This window comes from Aristolochia californica, unplaced genomic scaffold, assembly GCF_029961685.1.
Source record: "Aristolochia californica isolate CCGP_79_NKW_82.1479 unplaced genomic scaffold, dmAriCali1.0.hap1 SCAF_9, whole genome shotgun sequence".
Classification (NCBI taxonomy): Eukaryota; Viridiplantae; Streptophyta; class Magnoliopsida; order Piperales; family Aristolochiaceae; genus Aristolochia; species Aristolochia californica.
In genome coordinates, this window is record NW_027182290.1 from 3,378,350 (window position 1) to 3,403,072 (window position 24,723).

Here is a 24,723-nt window from a genome sequence, read left to right on the forward strand (position 1 = left end):
TGAAATACTGGAGCCTTTAAATCCAGAAGAAGTAGGATCTGGACACAAGAAACTTATAAAAAGAAGCCGATGAAAAACAGCCTGTATGATCCAAGCACCGGTCTCTTTATAAAGACAAATTTCACAACCGGGTTTGAGATCTCCGAATCTTTTAGACCACAAAGAAAACTTAAACACCAGGTCTGTCCAGGAACAAGTGATGTGCAAGAAATAGCCTCAGAAATGTTCACCTCTCGAACCAAGTTAAACAAAGATGGAAAAACAGCACATAAGGGTTGATCACCAGCCAACCAGGACTAACAAGTTTAATTCGTAGAATACCAAGACCACCCTGAACCTTTCTCAAACTCTGTCCCTACGAACTAGAGATTATTTAAAGTTATTCTCAGCCTCCCGTCAAAGGAAAATGAATAACACTGGATGGACAAGGAATAAGAGAGAGAAAGAAATTTGGAATACCTGATAAGACCGATGTAATAAGAACAACACACCTCTCAAAGGATAGAAACCTTCCCTTCCATGAAGATAAACACCGTTCCATTTTTTTCAAGACATCTGTCCCAAATATTTTTTGAGGGTTGCCCCATAAACAAAGGAAGACCATGATAAGTGGTGGGTAAAGCAAGAATTTGACAACCCAAAATAGAAGCACAAGCAGTCAATTCATTATCCTCCATGTTTACACCAAAAATTCCAGTTTTTTGCCAATTAATGTTTTGTCTGAAGAACACTGAGTAGTTGTGCATAAAAAGCCTTAATATTCAGGACCAGATCCTGGGAACCATCACAAAAAAGATGACATCATCAGCAAAATGAAGTAAAGGAATTGAAAAATTTCCCTAGTCAAAAGAAAAGCCTTTAATTCAGCCAGCATCCACTGCAAATTGATGAAGAGCATGTAATCCTTCACCAACCAGATTAAATAAAAGAGGAGATAAGGAATCTCCTTGATGGACACCCCAATCCCTTAAAGTAGCCTTTTACTGTGCCATTCAACAATAGCGAAAAAATGTAGGGGAAGAAAGACAACTGGACATCCAAACTCTCAACTTTTGAGAAAACCCTTTTAGTCATAATCCTATCCAAGAACTTCCAGATTACACAGTAGATAGCTTTCTCTAAGTCCAACTTTATTACCAAACATTATTCCCTTTGCTTTTCTACAATCATCAACAATTTCATGTGCAATAAGGGCTGAGTCAAGAATTTGGCGATCCTTTAAGTACTGTGAAATTCACTGATAGCATGAGGGAGAGCCGTTGCTTGCCTGACTGAAAGTGCTTTTGAGATCAATTTATAGTTACTGGAAACAAGTTCAATAAGTTGGAAATCTGAAGGCGTGTCTTCACCATCATCATTTTTAGGCATTAGTGCTATAAAGGAAGCCCCCATGCTGGAAGAAGTGATTCTATGCTCATAAAATCGGTGAACATTGGTAAGACATCCCCTTGAAGAAATGACCAGCAATCCTTATAAAATTCTGGATTAAAACCATCAGTTCCTGGGGCTTTATCATCAAGCATCAGTTTCAATCCTGCATGTATTTCTTATATAGAGAATGGCTGAATGAGGTCATCTGTCAATTAGGTGGATAACCATGAGAAGATCAAGTTTTCAGGAAAAAGGTCCATCTAAGCAATCATCATGATAAAGACCTCGGAAGTAATCATATAAGAAGCAGCAATACTCGCCCTCAGTAACCAGATGTCCATAACAGATGACAAAGTAATAATATTATGTCTTCTATTAGCTGAGGCGACTGCATGAAAAACTTTGTATTTGCATATTTACCCTTGAGCCACCTAAATCTGGCTCTCTTCTTCCAATACAAACTTTCTTGAGTAATAAGGTTTTCGAGATCTCTCTTTGAAAAATCTCTTGACAAGGCTTCAACATTAGAGAAAGGCCCACTTGATTCTAAATGATCAATGTCATGAATTTTCTGCTAAAAGGGCATTTTTTTGTCTCAAAATTTTGCTACATCTGCTTTACATCAATGTCTGATTTGTCTCTTCAAGCACTTTAGCTTTTTAGAGAATATAACACATGCTGAACCATGGACAGTATTACTTTGCCACCATTGTTCACAAAGAGATGTAAAAGATTTATCCAAGAACCACATAACTTCAAACTCAAAAGGAGGTAGTCCCCAAGATTGAACATTTGCCCCAAAAAATGATAGGGCTGTGATCAGATGCTAGCCTAGGGAAAATTTGAGCTACACCAATTGGATAATGACTTAACAAATCATTAGATGCTGGGAAATGATCTAGCTTTGAGAAAATAGGCATTTTCCTGCCATCAGTCCATGTGTACATCCTCCAGACACAGGAATATCAACTAGAGCATTGTCCATTATAAAGTCAAAGAACAGAACCATACATGAATTCAAGCTATTGCAGTCACTAAGTCTTTCAGAAGGAATCATGTAACTTTAAAATCTCCTCCAAGCATACATGGCAAGGACCATCAAGTCATATAAGAATGCAATTCTGTCCAGAAAACATGTCTGTCAAGAGAAGACGGGTCTGTAAAGGGACACAGCCAACTAAGAAAAATTATCAGTAAGGTACTTAAGAACTGCTGCAACTTAAAATCTACCATTGAAGTGGCTAAGATGTCCAACAAGTTTGAATCTCAGACTAAAAGAATACCTCCAGCTGTTCCACTGCCATCAACCGACACCCACTGAAAATGTGAATTATAACATATATCTCAAACAATTGAGTCATTCATGTTAGCAATTTTTGTCTTCTGTAAACATGCCACTGATATCTTATTACTCTTTGATAAGTCTCAAACAATGGCTCACTAACAAAGAGAGCCAAGCCCATGCATGTTCCATGGAAGGATACTTGACATTGAAATGTATCACTTGTGATTTTTGGGGACAAATGTGAGAGGAAATGAACCAGTAGTATCCTCAATGCGGTCCTCTGTGAGACCCATTGATGTTGCAAAAGCAGCAAAACAATTTTGAAGAGAGATATCTGCTTTTTATCTTTATAAGATCATCTTCTCAGGTTGATGAGAAGTAGGAGACACTGTAAGACAATGAGCTATTGGCAGGCGTACCTTCGACTTTTTCCTAGAATACGTGAACGTTATAGGTGGCCAAACAGATTGTGCATCCTTTGGCCGATGCACGATTGAGTCTTTCCGGGTTACCTGTTCAGAAGCTGAGATATGTTCATCTAGGACATATGGGGGCACCTCTTAGACTTCAATAGCACGGTGAATCTATTAAAAACGTCAATGGTTGATACAGGCAGGGCCCACTTGGACCCACTTATAACTGGATCCTGCCACTGCGCATCATTAGTAATGGTGTTATCGTAATTTTGCTCAATAGACTTATTCTTATCTGCTTGCCAGTGGTTAAGCCATATGGTGACATCTTTGTAATTCTGACATAATGTAGAGTCTTGTAATGACTGGCGGAGGGTTAGTTATGTTATTCGCTTTACTTTTTTTGTTATCAGTACTATACAGATACCTTTTTTTTTTTTATGAGTTGCCTGATTTATACCTTTTGATAGGTGTTACCAATTCCAATAACGTTCAGAGTGACTGAGATCCAGGATTCAAGGATTTCAAATTTGAACTGTCTTTTATTAGGAATTCCAAGTTTATTCAATGTGGATGAGCTGTAGGATTTTAGGATCTTGAATTCGTTTTCTCTGAACAGAAAACCTAGTTACTCACTAGTGAGCCTCTTGTTTTTGAGGAGTTATCATGTCTAAGTTTTCAAACCATATAGTGCATTCTAGTTGTCCTCATTTTATGCTATCTCAAAGTTTGAATTGCTTTCATGTGCTAATCAATGGTGATTCTTGCTCGTCTTGCAGCTCATTTATGATACTATTCGAAATGGGGGTGCTGGTACTGTGGGTTTGGAGGGTTGTTTACGTTTTTTCCCTCCAGAACTATTTTCTGGAAGGTGAGTAATTGATTCATATTTTGTCTCAACATGAATTGGAGTTATCTGGATTTATCTTTGCTTTTGTGATAGATCAGGGTCATGGACTGGTGGTCATGGGATTTGGGTAGAACTTTCTGGAAAGATGCATGTCTTAGCTCGATTACTGGCCCATCTGCGACAGAAAACAAATGATCGGATTGTACTAGTTTCAAACTATACTCAGGTTTGTGGAAATAAAACAACGATTTTGAATGAAGGAATGAAGTTACAGATAGCAGTGTTTCTGTGTTTTTTGGAAAGTGGTCTGGAATGAGGGAATTAAGTTACCAACACAAGTGTTTGTTTTTCTGTTTGCAGTTCACGATGATTTGGAAAACCTGAATTTTCAAAGTTATTTTAGTGAAAATGTTTAATTTTTTAATTTTTCTCTTGTTGTTCAAAGATCACAATGAAGTCCGTAAATGTTAATGTACGAGTTTCTTCATTTGTGTCTTACACTCCAATACACCATTTCATGTTTGTCTGGATAACATTCACCAAAAAAGTTGTTAGTAACAAATGGTATTTATTTCAAGTTTATTTCTATGATTTAGATGACCTTCATTTATATCTATCAGACCCTGGATCTGTTTTCTCAACTCTGTCGTGAAAGAAGATACCCATACTTAAGGCTTGATGGAACCACTTCTATTGGCAAAAGACAAAAGCTGGTCAATCGTTTCAATGACCCTTCTAAGGTAGGATACACATAAGACCCATGCAAGATATCTATGTAATTACTTTACCTTTAATATTTAATGAAACTGGCTTATTAGTTTGGATAGGATGAATTTGCATTTCTCTTAAGTAGTAAGGCTGGTGGTTGTGGGCTTAACCTGATTGGTGGCAACCGTCTAGTCCTGTTTGATCCTGATTGGAATCCAGCTAATGACAAGCAGGTAATTGTATTCTTCATGCTGATTTTGGTAACATGGAGCTTACTATCATATTTGCTTACTTGTCTCATTTTTTGATCCAATAGGCTGCTGCAAGGATATGGCGGGATGGGCAGAAGAAGAGAGTATATATATATAGATTTTTAAGTACTGGAACAATTGAAGAGAAGGTTTGGATATTTTTAAGGAGTGAGAAGAGAAATGTATATTTCCTGTGATTGAATATCTTTTACATGCTTAGACTCTCATAATGTTTTCTTGTTTTGTCTTCAATAGGTCTACCAACGTCAAATGTCAAAAGAAGGGCTCCAGAAAGTTATTCAACAGGAGCAAATGGATACTGTGACACAACAGGTTTGTCTTCTTCTTTTTTTTCTCTTTGCTTGCTCATCTCTCTAGTCACTTTATATCTCCAACTGCAGGAAAATTTCCTGTCAAGAGAAGACCTACGCGATCTCTTCACTTTTCATGCAAATGTCAGGTAACCCTTAAGTCCAAATTGCTATAACTCCTTGTCCTCATACGGAAGCAAGCACCACTTTTATTTGTCCAGGAGTTTAGTGCCCTGTATGAGATTACAGGCTCCAAGAGATGTCACTGGAGCAGCCATAAATATGTACAAGGTCAGCTGGCAAAAACTCACACAGTAGGTGCTCATTTGTCAAGTGTAATCATCAGAGAAAGTGAAGTGTGGTTGTTTTTATGTTGTGGTCTAAACTCATCAATACTGTTCTGGAGGAACTTGGCAATTTTCATTTAAATAATTAATCAAGTCAATGTATTGTTGGCGTTTACTGTCCTAATCACTATTGGGAGCGCCGATTCTTCTGGGAAGAACTCGCTGCCCTCACTCAAATCTGCCAGACGACTTTGGCTCTTCACTGGAGATTTCAACACGATCTGCTTCTGCTCTGACAGGTCTCCCCCTGCCTCAGAATCACCTCTTCCATGTGCCATTTCACTGATCTTATTGATGGATGTGAACTCGATGAAATTTCCCTATCCGGCAATAAATACACTTGGTCCAATTGTCAGCAATCCCGTCCCATTCTATCCAAACTGGTTCGGTTCTTTGCCAACAACAATTGGCTCAGTCTCTATCATCAAGCCTCTGGGAAAGTTGTCAACTGTATATGCTCTGATCATTGGCCTATTTTGCTTGACACTAAATGGGTCATTGGGGCCCCAAGCCATTTCGTTTAAAAAATTCCTGTCTCGTTGATTCTGAATTCCTTCTGAGCTTTTCTTGTCACTGGTTTCATCTCTCTAACACCTTCAAAAAATGGTGCCTTCCCTTTAAACTCAAGGCCATGAAGAGGCACCTCTAGACTTGGGCTGCTTCCCGTAGTGCTGTTTCTGTTGCTTCAAAAGACCAAGCTATCAACTGTATTACTGAGCTGGACCACATCGAAGATGAATCAAGACCTCTCTCAGCTTTTGAATTCTCTTGCCGCCTCACTCTCCAATCACACATCCTCTCTCAGCTTTTAAATTCTCTTGCCACCTCACTCTCCAATCACACGTCCTCTCTCTCAACCACTTATCTAGCATTCATTGGAAGCAAAGAGCCCGTTTCAGATGGCTCTCCAAAAGCTATGACAATAAATTTCTTCATGCTGTGGCCTCCTCTAGGCGGAGAACAAACCACATCAACTCTCTTTGCCTCAATGAAGTAGTGACTTGGACCGAACCCTACTAACACTTTTCTTGAATTGTTTGCAGATCTTTACAGAGACGACTGGTCTCGTCAGCCAAAAATCCCCAACCTTCAATTTCCATCCATCTCTAGCACTGTTGCCAACCTATTGGACCTTCCCTTCTCGGCCTTGGAGATTGGAAGTGCCACTCTCGGTCTGCCCCTGTACTGCCCTTGGACCGGATGGCTTCAACGGCGAATTCTTCCGTCATTGCTGGTTTGTCTTTAAAGAGGATATCATTGCCACGGTCCAAACCTTTTACCATCATGGTCTCTCTTTCCACAGCTTGGGAGCCACCTTCATAGCCTAAATCCTGAAGAAGAATTCAGCTGAGCATCCCTTTGATTTTAGACCCATCGTCTCATTTCCAGCAGTTACAAAATCGTAGCCCGAATTCTCTCACACCATCTCAAACCAGCCCTTCCTTGCTAACTCATCCTGCCCAATGCGCTTTCATCAAAGTTCATTCTATCTTTGATACGGTCATGATCTCTTATGAAATCCTCAATCATTTCAAGATGGCTGGAGAGCCTAAATTTGCGCTCAAAATCGATTTGGAAAAGGCCTTTGACCGTGTGAACTGGAATTTGCTTGGCGACCTCCTCAACTCGATGGGTTTTGGTGTCAAATGGCGCTTTTGGATTAGAAGCTGTATCTCCTCCTCATCTTTTTCACTTCTCCTCAACAGCACCAATTGTGGATACATCAAGAGCTCTAGAGGGCTTCGCTAAGGGGACCCTCGCTTCCCTCTTCTTTTTAATATTATGGCTTAGTACTTATCAACGCTGATCTGATCTACACTGCCCACCGTCTCCAATGGTTTGAACCCGTTGCTTCCCAACCAGCTTTCAACATTCCTTTGCTACAATTTGCCGATGACATAATGATATTCGGCATCGGTTCAATGGATCAAATCAAAATCTCAAGGCTCTACTGAACATCTTTGAGATAACCTTCGGTCAGAAAATTAATTGGACGAAGAGCTCTCTCATCGGTTACCACATTCATCCTACACTTCTCAAAGATATGGCCTCTTATCTGAATTACGGAATCAGCTCCATGCCCACTTCTTACTTGGGCCTCTCGCTCTTCGAGGGTATACCTCGCAAGCATCTTTGGGATCCGGTGCTGGAACTCTCGGGCATCGCCTTGCATCTTGGTGTGGGCGTCTCTTGTCTAAGGCAGGTAGACTTACTCTCATTAACTCATGTCTCGCAGGAATTCCCAATTATTTCCTATCTTTCCTCCATTGCCCAATGGCAATTTGTCGGGAAATTGAAGGGCTCAAAAGGAATTTCCTCTGGAAAGGCGCTGAAGTTAGCTTCAAATATCACCTGGTCGGATGGAATGACATCTGCATGCCCAAAATCAGAGGCGGGCTTGGCATTCGGCAAACCCACAACATCAACAGAGCATTCATTCTTAAATGATTATGGAGATTCAACGCCACCCCTACTGCTATCTGGAGGCCGATGATTGCTTCCTGTTTTGGTTGGACCTAGCCTTGGTGGATTGCTAGGGAAGATGTCATAATCTCTCCTCCCTTTGGCGGACTTTCTTCCCTCTCCTTGGCCTCCTTGAGAAGGGAATCAGATTCTTTGTCGGAAATGGTGAAAGTCTCAACTTCTGGACTGACTAGTGGTGCGACTCTAGCCCTCTCAACAACTCTTTCGCCCCCCCTCCTTTAGATCAATTGCCAACCCAAAGCATTTGTCACGTCTTCCTGGTATCTCCAGATGATTGGAATTTATTTCTTCGTCGAGGCCTCAATGATGAGGAAGCTACCCTAGCCACGTCCCTCCTCAAGGTTCTTCAAGGCACCACTGTTCGTCCTAATACCAAAGATAAGATCATTTGGCACCTGGAGCGGGACGGCTTATTTTCGATTTCCTCCGCCTACCATCTCATCAATGGTTGGCATCCCTTGGTGGATCGTAGCAACATCTATTGCATCTGGAAGTTGGCCGCCCCACTCAAAGGTAGAATTTTCACAACATCAAATCTCCGCAGACTGGCCAACACCTCCCCCTCCCTTCTATGTACAATTTGCTATGCTGTTGAAGGGACGACCAATCACCTTCTCCTTCATTGCCAATTCTCCTAGACTGTTTGGTTTGGCATCTTCAATCACTTCGACCTTCAATTATGCCTTCCCAGTGATCTCCTCACTACCCTAAAGATTGCTTCTCGGCCCTTTCTTCCCACTTTGGGTAGAGTCTTGATCTCTTCTGCCGTTGGCCACACTCCCTAGGCCATCTGGAAAGAACGTAATAATAGGCGCTTCAACTTCAAAGCCTGCTTTCCTAGGATGATCATCAACAAAATCATTGGCCCAGTCTAGTCCTAGCTTCATACCAAAAGGGAATTCAGATTACTCAGCTCATCCCTGCGACTCAATTGGTTGACCATTGCTGGTATGACGTGCAGCCATCATCCGCCCATCAACACTGCATGTACCCCCCTCCTGTTGGCTATCTAAAGCTAAATTTTGACAGCAGTGCTCTCCTCTCTCTACCATAGTCTCCTCCTTTTCCGACGTCACCTCAATGGTCCCCTCATCATTGAAGGTGACTCGCTGGTCGTCATCAACTGGTGCTCTACCACATCTACTCCTTTTTTTTTTTTAAATGTTGATAATTTTATTTCAAAGAAAGAGAAGATACATCAGATACATCAAGGGAGACCTCCCCTAACCACAAGAGATTGAAAAGGGGGGGGGGGGGGGGGGTTAATTTAGCTCACAAATCAACAGCCGAATTGGCTGAGCTAACTACATTAGACCAAGTACAAGAAATGGTGGATACAATGTTCAAAATATCAAGAAAAATCTGCCAATGATGTCATGGAGGGAAGGTTGAGGTGGAACACCATCCAATGACAATCTTGGAGTCTCCCTCCATGATAAGGGGACCACTGAAGCGGTTTTGTAAATTTTGCAAGGCGTGAAGGAGACTGGAGAGCTCAGCAGTGATTGAGTCAGCAATTCCGAGAGGGCCAGGGTAAGAAAGGATGACAGTGTCCCTTGGATAAAAAATCACCCTACCAAACCCAACCAAACATGGGTTCCCAAAGGTGCTACCATCAAAGTTTACCTTATAATATCTAGAGGAAGGAGGCTCCCACACTACAACTCGGCGGGGGGTTGTGGGGACAGACATCTGAGTGATAATCTTTCAATTGGTGCAGACCGGGGCACAAAGAGGCAGACAAACTCTTTCTGGGTGCTAATCCAGGTAGATATGAGCCCAGTGGCAGTGAAGGAAACCTCAATAGCAGAGTGGATAGTATAGTCAAACCGTCTGGAGTACCTTTCTTTCTAGAGGCACCAAGGAACGAAAGCAATGCAGACAGCCAACAGAAGCTTGCCCAGGCTGGGCAGGTGGGTTCTAGAAGAGAAACGACACATCCTCTACTCCTCCTTGTCGTCATTGGAGTGTTCTCCACAACATTTTTTTTATCTTATCTCCCCTATTCAATGTTATTGGACTCATACCCCGAGATCAGCAAACTTGTTTGCTGATTCTCTTGCTAAAAATGGAGCCTTCCTCTAATCCGTGGTTGTAGGAGAAGAGCTCCTCTAATCTTCTGTTTTTGTTTTGCTTTGCTTTTTATAATAAAATATCGCTTTATTTAAAAAAAAAAGAAAATCTTGTTGAGTAAATTTAAAATCAGCTTGACCTTTTAGCCTTTTTTTTTTTTTGTAGGTCTGAGATACATGAAAATCTGAATTGTATGCGCTGTAAATTGATTGACTTGAATGTGGAGGCTGACCGATGTGATGCAGAAGAGAAACATACTAATGATTCAACCAGAGGAACTGTAGCTAATATGGAAATGCCTGATATAGGTGGATTTGCTGAGGTAGCTGGATGCTTATATAAGTTAAAAAGCTCAGAGAAACAGGTGGGCCAAAAATTCTTTCCTGTACATCATGCTTGATCTGTTGTACTATTTCCCAATGGCTTGGTTTCTAATATCATGTTTTAAAATGTATCATCAGGTGGGGACACCTCTTGAAGAGGATTTGGGAAGTTGGGGGCACCATTTTTATCCCACAACAGTCCCTGATGTAATTTTTCAAGCATCGGCTGGTGATGAGGTGTGCCAAAAAAATGTTTTTTCTTTTAATGTTTGGTAATTCATCCTTTCTTGCAGAAGGGCCTCAGACATTGTTGCAGCACTTTTCTTCTGTTTTCTTTTTGTTCTTTAGTAAGTTATTAGAGCAGAAGATCAACTAGTGGAGGATTTGTAAAATTGAGTGGAATAGATAAAATAGAGAAGAAAGAGGAAAGAGAGAAGAGGAAGAAGAGAAATCAGAAGTACTGCAGAGTGCAACACTCTTCTCAGAGGTCAAAATTCGGCCTCTCTTTATTAAATAGTCACTTTGTGAAAATTTAATACAATAGCATAAATGCCCCTCTAGACTCAATTACTTTTATCTCCTAGTATACACATTTTATAAACCTAAAAATGAAACCCAATGTACATCATAAATAGAGGAATGCTATCCTAGCCATAGAGGGGAAAACAAATATGTAAAATACCCAAAATACCTTTGACATTTGCAATTATAACTCTCCCCATAAAGCTGGAGTATATATATCTAGAAGCCCCAATTTGTTATAAAAAATCTTATGATCTTGTTTTTCTGTGATCTAGTTTTTTTGGAGCTTTGATAAACACATTACCAAGTTGATCACTAGATTTGACATAGAGAGTAACCATTGCTCCACTCATGACTGCATCTCTAATAAAGTGACAATCAACCTTCTCATGTTTTGTCATTTCATAAAATGCAGGATTACTTGCAATGATTATGGTAGCTTGATTGTCACAGTACATAATCATGGCCTCTTTAACCAGGAAGCCCAATTCTTGCGACACAAATTTCATCTGCAAAAAGCTCATTAACTATATGAGTCATTGCTCTATACAGTTTGTTAAGGAATAGTCTCACATGGATTAGTGAGTACAAAGATCTTGAGTTTATTAGTTGGGAAAGATGATTCCTAAGTTGGTTAGTCATTTTGGGATGGTCCTTGGACCCAACTTTACATGGTATCAGAGCGGGCACTCATATGTGGGTCTCCACCTAAATTATAGACTTGTAGAACCGCAAAAGAGGGCATACACCTAAATTATCCACTTATAAAGCCACAAAAGAGGGCCTATACCTAAATTATCCACTTGTTGAGCCACAAAAGAGGCCTACGCCTAAAATTATCCACTTGTAGAGCCACAAAAGAGGCCTACGCCTAAAATTATCCACTTGTAGAGCCACAAAAGAGGGCATGCACCTAACTTATCCACTTGTAGAGCCACAAAAGAGGGCCTACACCTAACTTATCCACTTGTAGAGCCACAGAAGAGGGCCTACACCTAACTTATCCACTTATAGAGCCACAACAGATGGCCTGCACCTAACTTATCCACTTTTAGAGCCACAAAAGAGGGCCTACACGTGAGGGGGAGTGTTAAGGAATAGTTCCACATGGATTAGTGAGTACAAAGATCTTGAGTTTATTAGTTGGGAAATAGGTTTCCTAAGTTGGTTAGTCGTGTTGGGATGGGCCTTGGACCCAACTTTACATGGTATCAGAGCGGGTACTCATATGTGGGTCTCCACCTAATATATCCAATTGTAGAGCCACAAAAGGGGGTCTACACCTAAGTTATCGACTTATAAAGCCACACAAGAGGGCCTACACTTAAATTATCCACTTGTAGAGCCACAAAAGATGGTTTACACCTAAAATTATCCACTTGTAGAGCCACAAAAGAGGTCTTACACCTAAATTATCCACTTATAGAGCCACAAAAGAGGGCTTACACTTAACTTGTCCACTTGTAGAGCCACAAAAGAGGGCCTACACCTAACTTATCCACTTGTAGAGCCACAAAAGAGGGCTTACACGTGAGGGGGAGTGTTGAGGAATAGTCTCACATGTATTAGTGAGTACAAAGATCTTGAGTTTATTAGTTGGGAAAGAGGCTTCTTAAGTTGGCTAGTCATTTTGGGATAGGCCTTGGACCTGACTTTACACAACTTCAGAACTGGAATAGGTAACTACAACCTGCTTTTTGCTTTTCCAACTTACTAAATTGCCTCTAACAAACACACAATATCCCAAAGTGGATTTTTTATCCAGTTTATAACAGTCAGTTTGAGAATATTGTGATACTTGTGCTCATACACATTGCAAAGGTCTGGTCATTGTGGCATTAATAAGCTTGCCTACCAACCTCCAATACATTGTCCTATCTTTGAGCTCATCTCTATTTTCCTCATGAAGATTACAACCAACTTTTATAGAAGTTTTGATAAGTTTAGCTCCTAGCAACCCATATTCATGTACATATCAGTCACATAGTTTCTTTGAGTCAGAAAATACTTGTCTTGCTTCTTGCTACTCTGATCTCGAGGAAGTATTTTAGCGTCCATAAATCTTGGTTTGAAAGTGATTTGCTAGATGTTCTTTTACGTTGTTAATTCACCTTTTTGTCACTATCAGATAGTATTATGTCATCAATGTACACAATCAATGCAACAATGCCAAAGGAACTCTTCAATACGGATAATGAGTGATCACAATGACTTTGAAATCCCAAGGACATCACCAAACTGCCGAATTTCTCAAAACCAAACTCTAGGACTTTGCTTGAGGCCATAGATAGCTTTATGGAATCGACATACTTTTCCAGTCTCCTCTTGAGCAACATATTTAGGAGGTTGCTCTATATACACCTCGTCAGCCAAGTCTCCATACAAAAAGACATTTTTGAGATCAAGTTGGTATAACCTCTAGCCTTGATTAACCACAATAGATACCAAAATCTGAAGAAAAGATAACCTGGGAGAAGTCTTGAAGATATCCACATCATAAGTTTGCGTATAAACTTTGGCTACAAGTCTAACTTTATGCCTCTTAATGGAATCATCAACCTTATATTTGACCATATACACCAACCGATATCCTACTATGGTCGGGTCAGGTGGTGGCTCGCCTAAATATTAAGTGATGCCTCGCACAAACTTCCATCTCAACATCCAAGACCTATTTCCAACATGGTGACACCAATGCTTTCTGCATTGAAGAAGGAAGTGGACAAGGATAGTGCAAAGGTTTTAGAGACATCTGGCAAGTTATCGAATGACACAAATTTGGAAATAGGGTGCTTGGTACCTTTTTGTGTACAAGCACAAATACTCCTGTGAAGAGAAACTGGAAGATTCAGATCACTAACCTTAGGAACAACTAACGAGGAAGGCATTGGCACGGGTGGAGGAGGCACTACAAAAATACTCATGAAAGGCATTTGCCTTTGATGATTTTGGAACAATTGAAGGAACCTAAAAGTCCTTGGAACATTGTCCATAGGAAGCGGGGCAACAACATCAACATCCATAAGTTGATCAACAGACTCGGATGACTGAGAAAAGAAAAGAATGTTTTAAGAAAAGGTAACATTTGTTGAGATATATGTTTTCCTAGTGGATGGACAATAGCATTTATACCCCTTTTGAAAACATGAATACCTGAGAAACTAATATTAACCAACTCTAGGGGTAATTTATCAATGGAGGAACCGAAAACATGAACATAGCTAACAAACCCAATGCATCTGGGCAAAGACAAAATAACTCATTGTCGAGCTCGAAAATACATAGTGGTATTTGTCCACCCTTATTAATCAAGAAACAAGTTGTGAGAACAGCATCATCCCAATGATTTTAGGAACTTTCATTTGAAACATCATTGTATGAGCAACTTCAAGTAGGTGGCGATTCATACTCTTAGCCATATCATTTTGCTGAGATGTATACACACACTCAAGTTGTCCTACTATAATCATTAATAGAAGAGACAACATATTGATAACCATGCATTTGAGTGAACATTTTCACACAAATTATGACCATGTTGTTGATGAGAAGGAAAAGACAATCTATGGTACTTCCCAAGCTGACACGATTCACATTGAAAAGACAAAGTATCAAGGCAACTTTGGAAACAACTAACAGAGCTTCTTTGGAGATGGATGTCCAAGCATTAGGTGCCACTAGAAGGAGGATTTTGTAATTTGAAGTGCTAATGGTGATTGATTGACAGAACCTTCCAACCAATAGAGGCATCCACTCTATGGCGAGCGGAAGTTGAAGCAAGGGCATGAGATGAATGGAGAAACAATGATGGAGAAGAGCGAATTGGAGAAGATGGTGGAAGAGAAAGGGATGTGATTCTCTGACACTGGAATGAGAAGCGAAAAACAGTGATGGAATAATTGGAAAACCGATCTCCCTAGTGTCTAAACAATGTGAGAAAGACTTCGTTCTAGGGACACTGATCATGATGACGCATTTAGATACATCGAGGGATCGCTTCTTAGACTGTAGCGGAGAGACCAAGGACGAAGACCAATGTTTGTTTAGAGGAAGACATTGCTTGACAGACAGTTCTAAGCAAAACTGCTTGAAAAGGGAAACAACTCGAGAGCCCAAATCTCCCACCTGATACACACTTCAAATATGGACACACAAGCATATTGCCCAAGCTGCTGATCACATTTGTAAGATAATCCGAGTAACAGCCAAAACCCACGACAAGAGATCCTTTCATCTCAATCCCGGCTATTGCTTGTGCAACCTTCATTAAGCAGTTTGATATTGTGAAAGACGACCATCACCCTGGCCACCGAACAAGAGAATTCTAGATGGCTAATCTGGTTTTTTACTTCTCTGCCTTTAGCTACAAAAATACAAGAGAATGCAAGATCACTCAATGTCGTGATGGCACCATAATGGCGAGAATTTACATCCCTGAGAACACTTGCTCTAGGTTCAGTTGGCAAGCTTTCCGGAACAGCCTCCCTAATCACTCACCAAACATTGAGCAAGGAAAACAGCCTACACCACTCTTTCCTCCAGTTCCAGCCACTAAGACAGCTGCACCGAAATCGCACCAGCTTGCCCCAACATACACAAGCCAATCACCACCAACACGACAAACATCACCACCATCACCACCTCCACTCATTCCCTCTAACCTGAAACAACCACCACCCTTTCCAACTTCCCCACTTATTGAGAACGAGGAAGACCACTCATAATCAATCTACCTGCTCACACCTTGACCGATGGAAGAGAAAGACTAGCCCATGCCCCGGTAGTTACAACAACAACCAACCATACCACCAACCATTTCATATCCAACTGGTTTACTAACCACCTCCAGCTGCCCTACACACTCATCCAATCCTATATCAAAAACAAAAAATGGCTCATCCTCTTCCAAACTTCGGAGGACAAACTTGTAGCTAAAGGCATATTGACCAACTCCGACTCACCTATCCTCAATACTAAGGACTAGACCCTTGCATTGACAAACTGCTCTTATGGACAATGGATCACCATCAAGGGTCTCCTTCTTTTAGTTGGGGATCTTTTCTTTTGGATCAAAATCATCTATGAAGACTTGAGCACCAGCCATTGCCTGCTGTGTGGACACTCCACCCTGAGATGACAGAACCAAGTCATCGAGTGCGACTCAACCACTCAACACCGAGCCACTGCAAATCCCCATGTTAGACCGAACATGATTGAGTGTGAAATCCACATCATTACCTTCCTCCACACCCCACCTAATTCCAAATTTAAATTGTGAAAACCTGAACCAGCCACCTCACTCTGCCCTTGACCTCTGGAGCTGTAGTAGCCTTGAATGGACGGCTATTAATGCAACTGGGCACTTTGGAGGCATTATTATCCTTTGAAATTCTATCTTTATTGATGTTTTAGATTCAAAACATGGCATTTATTCCATTGGCTTGCAAGTTCGTGACAAATGCTTTAGGAATGTCTAGTGTCTTGTTGGAGATACATGCTTAAGTGCTATAGGGAGCGATTGGCCTTTTGGGATGAACTTCTTGACTTGATGTATTGCTGGTCTTTCTCATGGCTACTTGCTGGTGACTTCAAAACCATCTAGTTCTGCAATGAGAAATCCCCACCTGCTGCCAAAATTTCTTCCTCAATGAGAGCCTGCGAACTTGAAGAAATTTACCTCTCTGCAAAAGAATTCAGTTGTCAAATCGGTAGCAACAAGCAATCTTGTCCAAATTTGATTGTTTTTTTGGAAATGGCAATTGGATTAGATTAAATGAAAACATCATTGTTCAGGTACTCAACAAGCTGGCTCGGATCACTGGCCTATTCAATTGGATACCAAGTTTGATTCCTAAGGTAATAAACCATTCTGATTTGAAAATTGTTGGCTGAGGGAGACAAACTTCAGCTCCTTACTTGCCAATTGGTGAAGTGACATTGTCACCACAAGTAATGCATGCTGGGCCTTTCCACTCAAGCTCAAGTTTCTCAAGGCCGACCTCAAATCTTTGTCCTTAGAATGTCGATTTGCAAACAATGCTGAGAAGCTCTTCCTCTCTCAAATCACAGATCTCGGCAGCACCGAGGAACAAAGGTCCCTTACTCAACCCGAATGATCTCATCACATTTCTTTTTATAAAAAGTTTAAATCAATTTCCCTTAGAAAGCGGATTCTTTGGAAACATCGTGCTTGCTTCAGGTGGCTGGCTGTGGGAGATGGAAATACCAGGTTCTTCCACTCAATGGCCTTGGCCAAATGGAGGACTAATTGAGTCACCTCGTTGTGCATCAACAATGAAGTGACCTTGGATAGAGCCTCCATTATTGATGCCATTGTAAGCTTTTTCACCGATTTGTACCTTGAGAAATGTGTTAACCGTCCCACGCTTCAGCATGTCCAGCTAGCAAGATAAACATTCACACTGTTACCCTACTGGAGCTATCGTTCTCCTCTCTAGAAATTGAAGCAGCTTCTCTTAGTATGCCATTGGACCACTCTCCTGGACCTGATGAATGCAATGGAGAATTTTATAGAAATTGTTGGCCAATACACAACTTCCACCTGAACGATATCATTTATCGGGTCATGGGAGCATCGTTCATTGCTTCTGTCCCCAAAAAGATCAATGTGGAGCAACTTTTGGTGATTAGCCTTGTCTCCAACCTATACAAAATCATTGCCAGATTGCTCGCTCATAGATTCAAATCGGTTCTGCCCACGATGATACATCATGGACAAAGTGCTTTCGTGAAAGGAAGGAATATTTTGAACTCAGCCATGGTAGTGCATGAGATGCTTCATCACTTCAAGCGATCTGGGCTCCCCAGATTTGCCCTTAAGCTTGACTTTGAGAAGGTATTTGATAAAATGGAAGCTGATTGATTATCTTCTTCTACACATGGGCTTTGGTAACTGATGACGATTTTGGATCCAAAGTTGCGTATCCTTTGTGTCATACTCCATACTATTCAATGGGACATCTTGCGGTTGTTTTCATGGCTGCAGGGGTATCTAGCAGGGAGATCCCCTCTCCCTATTCCTCTTCTACTTGGTTGCTGAATATTTGTCTGCCATGATATACTCAACAAAGAGAACTGTTTGGTTCCATCCCATCTCCAACCAAGTCAGCCTCGACGTCCCACTTCTTCAATTTGTTGATGTCACAATCTACTTTGGAGATGGCACCTTCGACCAAATCAGGAAAATAAAAAGCTCTGCTTGGTCTCTTAGTCTTAACCTCAAGACAAAAATTAAGTGCAAAAAACAACAATTTTGGGATACAACATCAATGTGGATGACCTCAGCTCCATGACCAACTAGTTGGGCTGGTCCATTGCCACTCCGCCTTGCTCATACCTGGGACTGCCCCTGTTGGACAGCAGGCTCAGAAGAATTCCCGGAGTCTAGTGCTTGAGAGACTCAAATGGCGCCTTGCAACTTGGAAGTGAAAGCTCTTATAGAAGGCTGATAGACTTGTGCTCATCAAATCCTGTTTGGCCGGCACCAAATAGAAATCGTGAAGAAAAAGATTCTTGTCGAGGAGACCGGGTGGTGAACTCAAATAACACCTTGTTCGTTGGGCGGACATCTGCATCCCAACTACACTAGGTGAACTTGGCACTCGACTTACAAGAGACATGAATTCTGCACTCGTATTACAATGGATTTGGAAGTTCAGCATGTTGCCCAACACAATCTGGAGACCTATGGTTGCAGCAAAATCCAATTGGGATGAAGGTTGGTGGACTAAGGGTGGTTGCTGTGGCCTCCTCTTCCCCATTTGGAGGTTGCTATTCCTCCTCCTACACAAATTTGCTTCTGCAACAAAATGCTTTGTTGGGAATGGGATACGAACTAAATTTTTGTCCGATTGGCGGCTAGGAGATACGCCCCTAAACATTTAATATCAAACTCTTATGAATATTACCACGCACGCCTATTCCGTTGTTGCTGCAGCTTGGCGATCTGATGGGGGCTGGGACTTCAATTTCCAACGAGGACTAAATGATGACAAGGCCCTTCCTGTGTGCAATCTCTTTGCGGATCTGGGGTCGGTTCAGATTCGTATGCCTGTCTCAGACAAGCTGATCTGGATGACAGACACTAGTGGCAGGTTCACTATTTCCTTAGCATATGGTCATCTCCATGGGGCTGAACCAAAAATCGCTGCCCTGCCAAAGATCAGGTTCTTCCTCTAAATGACAAGCCTCAATGAAATTCTTACTGAGGACAACCTCCACCTCCGGGGAAACTTGGGCTGTGACCCCCCCACGCTTGGAATGCCTTGTCCCTCTTGCTCAACCGAATAGGCCTGCAATTGTGCACCCCCGTGTAACATACCATCTACTCTACAATCAATTTGGGTATTAGGCTCCCTAAGATGGGCAAAGTTCTCCTTTCTAGCTGCCTTGGGTTCACTCCTTGGTGTCTTTGGAAAGAAGGAAACAACTTCCAATGCTTCCAATGCAAATTCAGAAGTGTTGAGGAGACCTTTGAGATGAACGTTAGCCACATGTCCTCCTGGCTACTCACTAGAAAGGATTCTTAGCACCTTCAGAACACAACCCTCCGCCATAACTGGTATCTTGGGCTCAGATGTCCTCCTCTTTCCAGTCAACCGACCATGGAGGAATGGGAGCCACCTCCTGTTGGCATTCTCAAGCTAAATTTTGATGGTGGTGCTATTGACAACCCGGGTCTAGCCAGATTTGGTGGTGTCATCTATAATTCTGAGGGCACACCACTTATTACATATGCTTGTTCATTGGGGATCTTTGACTCTACCACCGCTGAGCTCTTCGCCCTCCTTCATGGTCTCATTGCATCCCGGGACCGCATCTCTTGGCTACTAATTGTCGAAGGCGACTCCAAGGTCATGATTAATTGGCGTGCAAAGGCCAAGGAACCACTTTGGATGCATTGGACTAGTTACCACGACATCTGTATCATTACTTCCAGCTTAAGTTATACTTGGAACCATATTCTCCGTTCAACAAATTCTTTTGTTGATTCTCAAGTTAAATTGGGAGTCTCCCTAATATGTAATTTTTCTTCCCTCCTTTAATAATATTCATAGAAGAAAAATAGAGGCCTCCACTTTCACCCGTGGAACCAATAAACCTTCTCGTCTAAAAGTCCTAAAAACACAATGAATAGGAAAGAAAGTTACAAAACATTGCAGAACTTTTGTAAGTTGACTCACATACAACAAATTGACTGAAAACTTAGGAACAAATAAACAAAATTTAGAGACAACGATGAAGTAGCCTTAATTGTTCCAACACTACAAGTAGAAGAAAGAGAGTCATCTGCTAGTATAACATTTTAAAAAGAAGATGCCTGTCTAAGAGAAGAAAACACATTTGACATGCCTGACATGTTCATAGATGCACTAGAATCAATGATCCACAAAGTGATTGGAGTTGCATAAAAAGAAAACATAACTGAACTGGCCATAGCGACTGTAGCAATGGGAACAATTTGGTTTACAAATGGGGAGGAAGCAGTTTGTTGAACTATTCTCTGAGTCAGCTGCTAAAGCTCATTAGGGCCACCAAGGAAGAATTCCAATTGTTCTAGTAGACAAGGATTGCCCATTTTCTATAGCACTTGAGTTTGGTCAGGTAGACTTACCAAATTTACCCACTACTGAATTGAGTAATGGTTGGTATGCCCATAATAAGCACTCCTCGTACCATCGTACTCTTTCCATGATCTCAACCACATCTTCCTTGCCACACCTCTAGCCTCTAAGCATTGCTATGTTGGCTGAATAATAAGGGCAAAAACCTGTATCTTTATTCTGTCTTGCTGCTAGGTGGAATTACTGCTATTTCGGTGTGAATAACCGGATTAAACACGTTCTTAAGAGATGACACATCAGGTTACAAGAATATGGGCCCAAATTGCGTATATTCCCTCAAGGAACTTAGCCACATAAAACTCTCACGCTGCTTCCCACGATCTGTTTCATTGGTAATGAATGGGTAATAAATCTCTTGTAGCTCACCTAAGTAATCTATCATAGGTCTATCTCCCTTTTTTAAGGCAAACAATTGAGTGCAAAGCTGATATACTCTGGATAGGTTGCTTTCTTGAGCATATAATGAGTCAAGAATAGTCCAAATTTGTTTAGAAGTCTCACATTTTATGACCTCTCTTAAACCTTATTTTCATACTATTGAGCAAGGAGGTCATAACCTGCCTTTAGCCTCCTAATCAGGGAGTGTGTTCTTTCAAATATTTTGCTTTTCTTTTGGTCTTCAAGTAAATTTTAATTTTTTTTTTAAATGATGCTGATTTTTATTAAGACAAAAGCTTAAAAGAGCAAATTACAAAGGAGGGAAGCCTTCCCAAACAATGAGAGATTGCTGGGAAGTTCCGAATTTTGTCAATTTATTAACCAAAGAGTTGGCTGATCTAGGAATGAGATTCCAATTACAATGAATAGAAGATACATACTATTAGGTCCAACTCAATTATTTTGAGCTATTCAAAATAACAATGGTATTCTTCCCTTTCGAATGCACACTATCTTTTATTGAAGAATAACTTTCCCAATCAGATATAACTACTTAAAATACTTCAAACAATCTGAAAAACTGCAATTTAGTCACACGATTCTAACTAGAATTACACAAACTCACCAAATTCCCTGCATAGACGATGTGGGCCCCACACAAGATCGATAAATTTAGGGCATCAGCTTGTCAACCACAACAAGGCAGAACATAGGTTGTAATTGCATGAAATTACTTCAAATCACAAAATTCCATGCAAAACAGGAGATAACGTAGTTTCAGGTACTACTCTGGCAGTTTGTGCAGGCACAAAAATAGGGAAGCAACCTCAAACAACCCTCTACGGGCACTAAAAGCAGAGATAATGGTCAACAGGCAGCACAAGATCTCAACCTTAGGGTTATGACACAAAGTGAGTAAAAAAAAAATCTTTACCTTTAATACCAGTAGCAGAGAATTGGAGAAATCCCCTACCTGGAGTGAACATTGGTTGAGAAGGGGAATAGAACTCGACTAGAACTTCACTTCAGATGGATCTTTGCTCTAAAACCATTTATTGAGTGGAAGAGAGAGAATGGAGAAAGAGGAAAGAGAGAAGAGGAAGAAGAGAATTCAGGAGTAGTGCAGTGTGCAACACTCTTCTCAGAGGTCAAAATTTGACCTCTCTCTTTATTAAATAGGTCACTTAAGTGAAAACTTTAATACAATGACATAAAAGCCTTGTAGACTCAATTACTTATATCTCCTAGTATAATCATCATATAGACCTGAAAAATGAACCCAATGTACATCATAAATAAGTGAATACTGTCCTAACCCTAGAGGGGAAAACAAGTACAAAAATACCCAAAATACCCTTGACACTTGCAACTTTAACAGGGTCAAAGAATGTAGAAGTATAAGAACAGTGAGAAAGGAGAGAATGAGAGAAAAGTTGACTAGGATTGTGCTGCTGACTTTATACTAAGGACTTTGGACATCTCAATTGCAGATTTGCTTGCAAAGGATGGGGCTCCATGTTGTGAATGTGGGCCTAATATATAACCAGTTTCCTTTTTTCCTTTTTTTGTTGTTTTTACTTTTGATGCGTGTTTGAGTCCTTTACTCGATTTTGCCATGCTTAAAAGAATTTTTCACCATTAAAAAAGTACTTTTGACATTTTTAATGAAGAAAATTTATCTGTATTAGTAAGAATTGGGAGTACATGTACCAATATATTTTCTTCTTCTTTTTTCTCTAAAAAAATATTTTCTTCTTTTATTTGTTGGTATTACAATATATTTTGTTGGTAACATGCCAATTTTAATTTGTACTAAAAGTAAGATGATACCTAGATCATAGGCACTATTCAAGGCCTATTTCTCCAGTGGGTTGCATCTCCTTTTACTAAAATTTGTCATCAAAGTAAATTGACATAGATTTCATTTTCTTAAAAATAAAACATGTAAGCAACTCTGGCCTAGATCTTATTGGTTACATAGATCAATTAAGAGCTAATATGAACCTCTGAAGATATATGGGCGGCTGATTGTTTCTAGATTCCTTCGGGCTTGAACTGTATTTTAAAATCTAAGACTCACGAATTGCCTGTCTAAATTTCCGACCAATAATGCTGATATAACAAAACACTGATCTATTGTATTATCTCTTAACATTTCATGTACTTCTGTTGCCATTGTTATTTTCTACCTTATAAAGAAATTTTTGAAGCTTTACCAAGTGTTACATTGCATTCCAATGCAGGTGACATTTGTTTTTACGAACCAAGTAGATGGGAAACTTGTTCCTGTAGAATCAACTGAAAATCAGAAGACTCAAGGATTCAGAGGCAGAAGTATTGAGCAAAAATCAAACGTGTTACCTCAACAATCACGTGTATTGTCTCCAGTTACCCAGATAAGAGCTCCCTTTTCCATATCCAAGGAAGATCTTGCTGAGAAATCAGCACTTCCTTTGTCTAAATCCACACAAGAAGATCCAGCTAAAATAACAAAACCAGCACTGAAAGGCATACGTACACCAAGAAAATCTAAAACAGTTATCGATGCTAAATTGTCCCATAAAAGGTTTCCAGATGATTTTGATCGAAGTGATGATGATTTTATGTAATATCTTTTACTTCATAATTTTTTTCTTGTGTGTCATATATTTTCTAGAGACATCAATTAGTTGAAGGGGCCTAGAATTTTCAATATGGATGTTCCTTAATGCAGTCTCAAGAACACTGACATATGGCTCCAGATGAGTAACTTAGGTCACAGCGGTGAAGGCCAGTGAGATATTGGAAGTGGATAAGTGGGATTGGTTTGGGGCATGATATGGCTGAAGTAGGGGTTCTTGCTTTTGGTAGTCATTTTGAGGATGGCTGACAGTTTGAGCTGGTGCCAACTAGGAGTGAATATGAGTTTCAAGGTTGTGTTTTCTGGAGACTCACAATTCATATTTGGAAATGTTATTAGTATCTTTTCCTAAAAAAATTGAATTTCTTTAGAGCTCCTATTCTTTTATCCAAAATTGATGGTTTATATGCTTATATTTTACCTTTCTCCCCATTGACTTCTAGCATCCTTTGGCATTAGAAATTTCAGTCATGGGGGCCGGTGACCTGCTGCTAGTAACTGCTACGTATTGCTTTGTTGACAATGATGTTTGCTGCAATTTGTAAGTCAAATTTGCAGTAATTTTGTGGCCTCCTGGTTTGCTCTTTGTGGCTTCTAATAGCAGTAATTTCATTAGTGATGGCCCAATTTGGGCTTGAAACCATAATGCTTACATGGTTGCAGTAGTGAATGACAGTAGAGAAGAAAGGGCAGAGGTGGAATGGGCATAGCTATTACTGTGAGAGCTTATGTTATGGAGAGTTTTTCAGGTAACCTCTTCTTTTTATGAGGATATATGAACTGCCTATATCTTAAGGCGTTATAAAAATGGGTATTAGCTTTCCTCTCAGATTATACTAGCTTTCGATTCAAGGGCTCAATCCCCTTATGATCTAATCGTATCTATACAATCAGGTGGATCCATTCAAAGAAGTTTCAAGTTGTTGTCTTTGTCTACATAAAATGCTGTCTAGAGCATATTGGAGTTGCTAGCTTATGACAGGCATAAGTAAGGAGTACAATTTATTATTTATTAGCTTTCAGAAATAAAGTAATCACTTAACTACTTATAGCTCCATACATGAAACAAACTCAAGTAATTCCAACTCAAAAGAATGATGAAATATGAAGATGGAATCAGAGTGGAAGGCATCCAACTTTCCC

At 40.4% G+C, this 24,723-nt stretch overlaps 1 protein-coding gene across 2 annotated transcripts in view; it reads left to right on the forward strand.

Annotated features, from left to right (window-relative positions):
* LOC137941160 (protein CHROMATIN REMODELING 25) overlaps positions 1-24,165 on the forward strand; it is a 32,169-nt gene extending 8,004 nt beyond the window's left edge. The window contains exons 12-21 of one of the 2 annotated variants that reach the window (XM_068786451.1): positions 3,849-3,940; positions 4,013-4,145; positions 4,516-4,659; positions 4,747-4,860; positions 4,944-5,027; positions 5,134-5,211; positions 5,280-5,338; positions 10,259-10,457; positions 10,555-10,653; positions 23,204-24,165. In XM_068786451.1, coding sequence (XP_068642552.1) covers positions 3,849-3,940; positions 4,013-4,145; positions 4,516-4,659; positions 4,747-4,860; positions 4,944-5,027; positions 5,134-5,211; positions 5,280-5,338; positions 10,259-10,457; positions 10,555-10,653; positions 23,204-23,569 — 1,368 coding nt within the window. In that variant the 3' untranslated portion in view covers positions 23,570-24,165. The remainder of the gene's footprint in view (positions 1-3,848; positions 3,941-4,012; positions 4,146-4,515; positions 4,660-4,746; positions 4,861-4,943; positions 5,028-5,133; positions 5,212-5,279; positions 5,339-10,258; positions 10,458-10,554; positions 10,654-23,203) is intronic. The other variant, XM_068786452.1, reaches the window with a different exon arrangement.
* Positions 24,166-24,723: the final 558 nt, after the last annotated feature.